The sequence below is a fragment of the Glycine max genome, chromosome 9 (genome assembly GCF_000004515.6).
Source record: "Glycine max cultivar Williams 82 chromosome 9, Glycine_max_v4.0, whole genome shotgun sequence".
Lineage (NCBI taxonomy): Eukaryota > Viridiplantae > Streptophyta > Magnoliopsida > Fabales > Fabaceae > Glycine > Glycine max.
Window position 1 is genome coordinate 38,044,545 of NC_038245.2, and position 10,404 is coordinate 38,054,948.

The following is a 10,404-nucleotide window of genomic DNA, read 5'->3' on the forward strand; positions in this document are numbered from 1 at the left end:
CATCTCGAGACATACTTGTGAAGTATATGGTGATGTATGTTGGCTTGATTATTTGTGAGTTTATTTTTTTTAGCAAGTTGGTATTTGGAAATCGGTTATTATAGCAATTAATTGAAAGAGAGCCAGCTACGTTTCATTTCAGTAAGAATAATTTTGTAATATGTTGTGCATGCATTTGCTACATAATTAGTATCTACTGTGCACTTTAGTAATTGTTAGGTTAGCTGTCGTGTCATTTCCCTCTTGACTCTTTTAATCTGTCTTCTTCTCTAAATGATCTGCACCACTTGTGCTTCTGTTTAGATTGGATAAATCATTGGCTTTTTTTTTTTTTTTAAAAAAAAAGAATTCTTATTTGGCGTTTCTCTTAAAAGCAAAGTCATGAATGAGAGGTGCAGATCATTTAGCCACACAATCAATATTAAAGTCCACAAGAGAAACATGTACGAGATAGAAAATAGGGTTGTGAGATGTATTTGGAAACTCGTGCAACGGATATTCAGAATTTGATTATTTTGTTATAATTCACAATTCTAATTTAGTAACCTGACAAAAAAATCAAAAACATTATATTTTCCCTTCTATAAATAATAGTATTTGGAATATAGAAAGGTTCTTCCTGGCAAAAGATAAAGCAATATAAAATGAGAAGAAAAGCTTATAATTTGACATTTACCGGTGAAAGCTCCAATTAACATTTATTTTTTATACAACCAAAATATCTGTAGATCACAACACATCAAAGGGAACATTAGCTTGCTATCGAGGAAGAAATTCGGTTATAGATATTTCGTTGTTGGACAATAGTGTGGAAGATTGGCTGGAACTTGATTCTTGTACAATTGCTTTTGGATCCATTTGCAACAAAAATGCATGCTCTTGTGGAGTTGGTAAATTAATCAAATGATTGCTCATATATGAAACAATTGTTGCCATTGTTGGTCTAGCATCAGGATATTGTTGAACACATAATAAGCCAATGTGAACGCACCTAATTACTTCAATTTCAGGAAAACTTCCTTTCATATTTGGGTCCAATATGCTTAACGGTGCATGATCCCTCCATTGCTTCCAAACCTACAGCATTTGTCAAATTAAAATATCCAAATCATAATTTAAAACTTCTTTGCATGCATTTCTATTAATTTGAGTGTACATTGGATAAATAATGGCATATAGGCATTGATTAATGCAAGGGAATAAAAAGGTTGTGTTATTATATACTCACATAACTTAGGAGGCTATGACCAATCCGTTGTGATTCATATGAATTTACATTCTTTTTTCCAGTAATAATTTCTAAAATCATGACTCCAAAACTGAAAACATCAGATTTCTCCGAAAATTGTCCAAGCATTGCATATTCCGGAGACATATAACCTCTAGAAAGTAAAATTAGAAGCAAAAAATAGAGTCATTTTAGCTCAAATACACATTATAAATAAGCATAAAGAAAGGATAAGGATGAGCATTTGTAACTTACAATGTTCCAACAATTTTATTTGTATTTCCTTTGTCTTGATTTATTTCAACAATTCTAGCTAGACCAAAATCTGAGATTTTTGGAATCATATTTTCATCCAATAAAATATTACTAGGTTTGAGATCACGATGTATAACTTTGAGTCGAGAATGTTCATGTAAATATAAGATTCCTTGAGCAATTCCTCCTATGATGTTGTAGCGTTCACACCAACTTAACAATTTTTGCCGTTTAGAATCTACAAAATTGTATAAGTGTGAAATGTCAATGAGAAGCATGTGTTAATCAATAATTGAATTAAATCAAAATCTTATTAAAGCATATATACTTAATGAATTAGTAGTCTTAACGCATAAATTAGTGAAGGAGTCTAAGGTGAAAAGTGTCAAACCAAATAAAAAATGATCCAGGCTCTTGTTTGACACGTATTCATAAATAAGCATTTTCTCTTGCTCTCCCAGGCAAAAACCAATGAATGTTACTAGGTTTCTATGTTGAAGCTTGGCTATTAGTAAGACTTCATTCTTGAATTCATTTGCACCTTGCTTAGAACTTCTTGAAAGTCTCTTTACTGCTATTTGTTGCCCATCAGGTAATATCCCCTGAAATTAAACCATTATTCATGTGAAAAACAAAAATATGAAAATAACTTTTCTCACATTTACTCACCTTGTAAACTTCTCCAAATCCACCTTTGCCAATACAGTTCTCATTGGAGAAGTTGTTAGTCGCCGCTTCAATTACAGCCAAATCAAATTGCAATGGCTCTAAAATGGCGCTTTCATGACCAACTAGAACAAATATGGTTAGTTTGTTAAACCAAGTTTTCAAAGTTTTGAGGATAACAAATACGAGTTTAAAGTACATATTTTTTACATACAATTTTCTTTGAGAATGGTCCTAAAACTCTTTCTTGCTTGTCTCCTTAGTAAATAGTAGCCAACGGAGAAGACCATTATTGAAACTAACGTGGGCACAATAATTAAGATAATTAACCGAGACTTGTTTTGTCTTTTCTCTGAAAAAAAAAAGAAGACAATCATCATATCTCAATTACATGGAATAATAACAATAAATAAACGATAAAATATGCTCTTGTTCCTCTAAAATGTCTGAAGTTTAGTTTTAGTCCTTCTAAATTTTTTTAATCCCTCTAAAATGCCATTATTTGTACCAAAAACTTAAAAGGTCATTTCTAATTATCATTTTCAGACTATCTTCCAACATTTTTAGATATTTATCATAGAAGTCGATCCATGTCGGAGAACCTTTTTGATGGACCAATAATGTTTTAAAAACCATATCATTTGTCAGCTGGGTTGAGATACTAAGTTGTTAGATCAATGGTCAAATAGAGGATTAATAGTTGAATCGCATAAACTTATGTAAGTAATATATGTAATGTTTAAATAAATTTATATAAATTATTTTTGTCAAACATTAACTAAACTATCATAATAGTGTGGTGGTAAGTTGCAACTTGAAGTTGTCCTATATATGTCTTGGGTTTGATGTCTATAGAGTGAAGTTTTTTACATTTTTATGCTTAAAACTAATTAATATCATCCCATTAGGCTTGCCTGACAACGAACAGAGTTTGGTACAATAACGACTTTCAGATCTTAGACATCTTAGCTAGGCCCTGTGCGAAGACAAAGTCTAGCACAACAACTTCCAAATCTGGGGGCCTCTATGACAAGGCTACATTTCGGTATCTCGATAGCTTGTTGCTCTTTTTGAGGACCTCCTAAACGACCTTTCTTAACAAGGCTACATTTTGGTATCTCACTGTACACCTAATTAGCCTCCATGTTTCCTTAATTTGGCATGTATTTCGATTCAGTCTACCATGTGCATTCCTTTATCATATATACCCTTCCAAAAGGAAATTACTCCTCATGATTTTGTCTGTCTAGTTACAAACATGTTAAGGTAATCAATTAAGTCGAATACCATATGAGAGGATATATAAAGGATAAGATTGTATCCTCTAATGTGGCTCTGCGACTTTTCTTTGATGTTTAAAAGTTTCCCCATAAAATTTAAACCCTGAGTATTTCCCATATTATTTATAAAGCTAATATCAATAATATTCTTAATCTTCTGCAAGTTGTAGTGGGGCACTTTGCAAAAGGAATAGGCTCTAGATTTTTCCAAGCTTATTTTCTTACTTGATAATGAGCAGAAAACATTTATCACACGTGAAGTGAGATAAGCTTGAGATTGTTTTGCTTTAGGAAATAATGAAAACATGATTGTCAAAATCGTGAGATCTACGTAGGCTCATGAGAGTTTTCGTAGACTCGAATAGTAGATTTGTAAAAGTTTACTTCAAATAAAAAAATAATAAATTAACTATAAATATCATATCAATTTAACATTTTATTAATATTTTAAAGCACATAAGTAATAAGTTCATCCAATTACAAAACATAAGCTCTTCTCCAACAAAAGGTCATACAATTAGAAAACACAAATAGAGAAGATGAACCTGATTGGCAGCAATTGTTTACGAATGGAATGCAGGATAGAGAACAAGTGCTGCTGAGTGAGTATACTAATACTCTTTGGAATTATAAAGATATGAAAAAGACTAGCCAAAATAGAGAAGAAAAATCAAGACAACAACTCTGATTCATCTTTCCAGCTAAAAGAACTGAAGACGGCTAATGCCATGAAAGATGCAGAGATAAGACATTTGTGTCAGAAATTAGGTCTCCTGTAGAGAAGCATAGAAGGAAATGAGGATTTCACAAAGGAACTTTTACAAATTGAACCACTTGAATCTACTTCACCCATTGAAGAGAAATTCTGGTCAAACATGGATGAAATTCTAGAGGAGAACTTAACTTTCTGGTTAAAATTCAGTGCTTATTACTCTAAGATACAAAAGTTTGAAACCACAAAATGGCCAACAAGTAAATATATCATTTGATGAGGCTAATAGGATTGTGACAAACCAACCAACAAGGCAACAACAAAACTAGTCAACAACAATGCATGAGTCAAAGACTAAAGAAACTTACATGGCTACAACAGAGGTGCGCTCGAGCCTTCACTTGGAAGCAAATCACGATTGGGATGAGAGTAAAGTGAAGCAAGCAAGTTGTGCCTTGAAGTGAAGCAAGCACTGCCTTCACCTTCAAACAAATCACGATATGAGAGAAGATTCGCAAGTTGTAAACTCATGATGTTTTGGGTTTGGAAGAAATCACGACTTCCTAAAGAATTGAAGAACCAAATCGCAAACTAGGAGAGATTAGGAGGCAGAGAGAGAACAAATGAAGCAAAAGGAGGACTTTGTGGGTTCATTTTAAGGTCGCACAATCGAAGACGAAATGGCAACCCTAATCACCCAAATTGACCCAAGAAAAGTGCACCAAACAACGTAATTTCACGTTAATTTTTTTCCCAAGCAAACTTGTTTGACTCAATCTAGACTCACAAGTTAGCATTAGTTTAGCCAGAGTCTACCAAGTTCAGTCCAAGTAAGCTAAAAAATAAATTTGAATGCGAGTTAACCCGTGTGGATCTCTTAAACTCATAAGAGTTTACAAGTTAACCCTACAGTTTGACAACCATAAATAAAAAAGCATTTGTATGAATGTGAGATAATGGGCCCATTCTTGGACATTTGGAAGGGTAAACACCTACCCTTAGGCCTTAACCTCTTTGGTCTCTAAACCTCTCTATTCAAAAGTATAAACAAATAAGCGGATAATGGATCTCTCTATTTCAAACCTTTCAATGGATAAAAATTGAGTCCCAGTTCCATTCTAAACATGATTATCAAACTCTCGAGTTAACTCGTTAACTCTTACGAGTTTATGACTCTACTTACCCTATGTGATCTGACTCATGTGTAAATTCTCTTTTTAGTAAACTTTAGGTAAACTCGATAAACTCTCAAGTTTATCACCGAACCAACGAGTCATCAAGCCAAAAAAAATTAGATCATATAAGTCATTTTGGGTTGTTTTCTGTCTATTTAGTGTTCAATATATCTTCATTTAGTGTGTTGTTCCCGAATAAAAAAAATTTCACCTTAAATAACATCAAACTCTTGTTCTCTAATAACATCAAATCCTCGATGGGAATGATTTACCACTACTATAATATCTGTAAGTTATTATCTAGTAGTAATGCATTACTAGACTTGATTATTTGAGAATTGTGAAATTTATGAATTATTATTTTGCTTTATTATATTGTTAAAATGTTTAATTGGTACGTTATTTATAAATATTTTGTTATTATTTTGAGTTGAATACACGAGTCGAGTCTATAGAACTTTTAAAGTCTACATAAACTCTTGAGTTTGATAACCTTGATTCTAGATAACAAAATGGAGGTGGAATTGAATTGACATCCATAATGAGAGAGAAAGTAACTTATAAGAATTGAAATGTCCTTAGGGTTTGTTTGAGGATGTGTTATTTAATTAATCTTGCCTTATACCTTTTCTTAGTCAATCTTAAAGAAACATCCCTTTCCTTCCTTTTCTCCTTGGTCATGTGATGATTAACCTCTTGGAGGACAATTTCATTATTAGTGGTATTTCTCCCTATGATGAAACTTCCCTAAATAGGGTTGATTAGCTCATGGAGCAAGGGTCACAGCCTTTTCGTCAACACGTTGATATTAAAAAACATTGCATATGTACATGGGCCTAGAATCCTTGAACATCGTTAGGTGATCACTCATAGGAATAAGGACTATTAAGGTTTCAAGTTGATAGTCTTGGCACTCTATACGCTTTCATGCTCATAAAGGCTTTGTGTAGGGGAAATCGTATAAAAATAAAACTAAATTTTTTAAGTATTTAAGTTAAAAAAAATAAAAATAATCCTTTATATATATATATATATATATATATATATAATAACAAAATACAAGTTGTTAGCTTAGACATCACTTTATGAATAATTAAATGTTATATAAAATATAATATCTTCCAAGTAAATGTTATATATAAAATTTATATCAACTCTTGATTAAAATTTTAAATTAATGCTGTGCTTTCATTAAAAATACATTGATTTTATTAAATGAATAAATTAGTCTTAGTCTGCATGTTTTAAAACAGTACTTAATTAGATTGTAATATTTTTTACAGTACTATTAAAATATAAATTATCAGGTATGGTATGGAATTAAGATTTTTAATTAACGGGATGATTTGAAGTAGACAGAGAATACATAAAAAGGAGAAACAGTGGAGAAAAAAATGATAGTATGAAAAAGGAAGAGAAAAAGATATAAGAAGAAAATGTAGTAGATAGAGAGGAGAGAGAGATAAAAAAAAGAGAGAGAGAGAAGAATGATGTCAACCGTCAACGTTTTGGGGCCGGCCAAGGTGGATTAAGATGAGAATGAGAGAGAAAAGAAAAAGTAGAGGAAGAAAAACAAGAGATATGTGAAAAAATAGGTTAGAAGTGAGTTGTAACAGAATGAGAGATCATTTATGTTCGGAGAAAAGATTGATAGAAAAAGTGAAACAAATGATGGAAACGGAAGAAAGATATAGAATGAAAAATAGAGTAAAGAGAAATGAAAGATAAAGTTAGTGAATGATCATAATATTTCTTTTAAAAAGCAAATATTCTGCGTCAGCAACGACTATCATACGCCGCTGGAAAACATCTGCACATGCGTGGTTTTAGAAAAGAAAAATACTATTTTACTACGAATCAAAACAATTTTTTAAAGAATAAATAGACACAGACGGTTATGTGTTATGTGATGCTTTAAAAGAAAAAGGAAAAAAATATAAATATATGATGCAATGGAAAGAAAATAAGATTGTTAATTAAGGATTTAAAGTTTGTGAATGTCTAAACATATGTATTTGTTTTTTTTTTATGCTGGAGATTTTCTAATAACAACACTTTTTACCAAAATTGTGCATAACCTTGAGGAAGAACTTCACCTGATGAAGAAGGCGTAGCAGCTTGGTCACCATCCTTGTAAAATTGGACCAATTCAAATCGCAGATTGCAGCTAGGGTACATAACTCTTCCCCCTACACTCCCCAAACGAGACCATGGAATTCCGGGTCCAATAACATCCCCCAAACACCCCTTACAATCATCACTGGTCAAATCCCGTGTACACTGACCAAGAGTATAAAGCGTTTGCAAATCATTCAGTTTCAACGATTTGGTTCCGAATCTCTCATCACTGTCCCCTGCTTCAATAGCAACTTTCGACAACGCATTCGACAACACGAAAATGAAGAATTTTTGTCCCTGATCGGGGCTTGAGAAACGCGTGATATTCAGCCTCGAGAACACGGGACTTTTTTCTACCATGTTGAAGAAATTCCGATGTGAATAGCGAAGCAAGCAGTGACTGTACCAAATTATAGCCTCTTGAAATGAACCACACTCTGATAACATTCGATGAGTTGCGTTTAAAACGCACTGTTCACAGTTAGGAGAAGGAACATCACCTCGGCACATGAAGAGACCATACACTTGGTTGTTTATATTTGCATCATGAAACGACTTGCCGTTTGTGGCGTTGGAAGACAAGTAAGAGAAGAGGGTGTTGAGGCTTTTCTGGAAAGTGCTACTGACAGTGAAGGTTTTGCTACTTAAGCAATTGTGAGAGAGATAAACTGGGTCTTCTGAAAACTTTGTGTCTTCCTCGGAAAATTTTGTCTCAGGAACTAGCTTTGGTGTTTGTGTATTAAGAGTGGAGAGAAAGAAAGGGTACATTTCATACCTAATGTTACAACTTGGATTTAGAACTCTCCCTCCTATTTTTCCCTGACAACATGATGGAAGTTCTCCTATGATTTCATCGAGACACGTTTTGCAATCATGGGGTGAAAGGTTGGGTGTGCACTGTACGAGACAATAAAGGGATTGAAGTTCAGAAACTAATACTTCCCTTGTGGCGAACTTTTTAGGGTTACCTGCTGCTTCTTCTCCGGTTTGGTTCATGGTCTGAAACAACAAACGCATGAAGGTTTGAGGGTTCGAGACGTTGCCCGTGTTCAACAAGTGAAAACTCGGAGTTGTGGCCACGGTGGTGAAGATCGGGTTGGTGGAATACCAAACCATGCACTCGTCGTACCAAAACACCGATTCTTTGGACAAGGAGCATTCTGAGGAGAGTCTTTGAGTGGCGTTTATGACGCATGCTTGACAAAGCTGAGAAGGGACGTCGCCCCTACACATGAACATGGCGTAGATTGTGTCGGAGGGGTTGGTTCCGGTGAATGTTGTGTTGTAGAATTGGGTGTCGCCGGTGGCGTGAGATGAAAGGGAAGAGAGGAGGGTTCTGAGGTTTATTTGGAAGGAGGTGTTGGCAGTGGTTCTGTTGCTTGAGCAATATTGGTAAAGGTAAAAAGGGTCGTCTTGTGCGTGACTTGTTGAAAAATTGAGCAAGGTAACAAGGATGATAATGAGGAAGGGAAGCTTGAAGTAAGCCATGGATGTGTTAATTTTTAGAGGTCTAGCTAGCATGGCTAAGATGAATGGATGTCAGGGTTGTGGTTTAATTACTTACTATGATTTGTGAGGATTCTTCACAAGGTCTTATATGTGGATGGAAAATAATCAATGAATTGCCATGGTTATTTAACACCTTAAAAGATAAGGAAAAAAAAAAAGAAAAATAATTATAAGTATGTAAGTATTATGATGTGTTAAAAATTGAAGAAAAATAAAAAATTAAAGATAAGATTTAATAGAATGTTTATTACATAACTAATTGAGAAGTGTCCATATATCACCAACTCTATTGGGATTGTAGTCATGATTTGATACTGTGTGAAATTAGAGAATAAATGCAGTTGATGTTCAGTTGCAATTCCCTTGCGGGTCAATGAAGGCACAAAAACTTTGACACTAATTGCTGTGCCAGACCGTTTCATAAAAAAACGAGTAATTCTGGGTGTTTGTTGTGATGGCCACTGGGGTCTGCTTGAGTTCAGCACAAAATACAAAATACAAAAGATGATAGAAATGGAATTTCATTACTCATGTAATCATGTTATAGTCAGTGTGGGTCCGTTGATTTTGGTTTGGGTTTTGATTCTTGATACATGTAATCATGTTATAGTGTGGGTCCGTTGATTTTAATTTGGATCTTATTCTTAATAACTAGTGTTCCAGACATTTCTTAAGAAATTATAAGATATTATTATTCATGTTATAGTCGGTGTGGGTCCGTTGATTTTAGTTTGGGTCTTGACTTTTGATAACTAGTGTTCTAGGCATTTCTTAAGAAATTAAAAGATTTTTTTTTCTTTTTTTAATTAATAATTATATAAGAACCCAATTAAAAATTCAGAAGTACGTATACTATATGCAGGAAAACAAGTGTTTAGATGCTGCATATCATAATAATAATAATAAAAAATCTGTGACAAGAAAACAGATGCACTGATCTGATGCAGTTATAAGATTCGTTGTACAAATACACAAATTGGGTAGTGTTTGCATTTTAGTATTGGAAAAGCATATTTTGATTTGATTATCTAATATTCTCTCTGATTTAAATACTACCTCTATTTATAAATAAACTGTTAGTTGGTGTTCTGTTATATGGAACCCAGCAATCCCCTTAAGATGTCTTTCATTTTGTGGCTTGTTAAAAGGAATCGGCTGTGATAAAATTGCTTTTTTGAACAAGGATTCCCTCTGCCCTTTATGTTCAAATGAGCCTGAGTTAAATGCTCATTTATTCTTTTCTTGCAGGAAATCTTTTCAAGTTTGGGCTCACATTCGTGATTTGGCTCCTTTCCGCAGACGTTTCACTTCTTTACAGCGCATTATTGACTCTTTAATTAGGGGCAGATCCATATCACGTGTTCAAGGAAAATTACGTTGTCTGACTATAACAATTACAGTCTACTTGGCTGTCTAGGAACAAGCTGATTTTTGAAGATTATCAATTTTTTGTCATAGAGA

The 10,404-nt window shown here is 33.6% G+C and overlaps 1 protein-coding gene across 2 annotated transcripts; it reads right to left on the reverse strand.

Annotated features, from left to right (window-relative positions):
* Positions 1-661: 661 nt before the first annotated feature.
* On the reverse strand, positions 662-9,748 carry CRK12 (cysteine-rich receptor-like protein kinase). Of its 2 annotated transcripts, none has more exons than XM_026123772.2 (7): positions 7,413-9,748; positions 2,364-2,501; positions 2,153-2,274; positions 2,025-2,085; positions 1,484-1,721; positions 1,229-1,382; positions 662-1,077 (listed from the first exon to the last, which is right to left on the reverse strand). In XM_026123772.2, exons 1-7 carry the CDS (start codon positions 8,953-8,955, stop codon positions 760-762), a joined length of 2,574 nt encoding a protein of 857 aa, XP_025979557.1. In that variant the 5' UTR covers positions 8,956-9,748; the 3' UTR covers positions 662-759. The 2 variants fall into 2 exon arrangements, with proteins under 2 accessions (XP_025979557.1, XP_006587374.1); XM_006587311.3 differs by having other exon boundaries at positions 1,875-2,085; positions 7,413-9,743.
* Between the last annotated feature and the right edge of the window lie 656 nt (positions 9,749-10,404).

Excerpts from the sequence above, each read along its gene's own strand:
- CRK12 (XM_006587311.3), bottom strand. The coding sequence starts at position 8,955 with ATGCTAGCTAGACCTCTAAAAATTAACACATCCATGGCTTACTTCAAG. Across the intron at positions 2,275-2,363 it reads GACCATTCTCAAAGAAAATT|TTGGTCATGAAAGCGCCATT; the intron begins GTATGTAAAAAA and ends TATTTGTTCTAG. Across the intron at positions 1,383-1,483 it reads AATAAAATTGTTGGAACATT|AGGTTATATGTCTCCGGAAT; the intron begins GTAAGTTACAAA and ends TTTACTTTCTAG.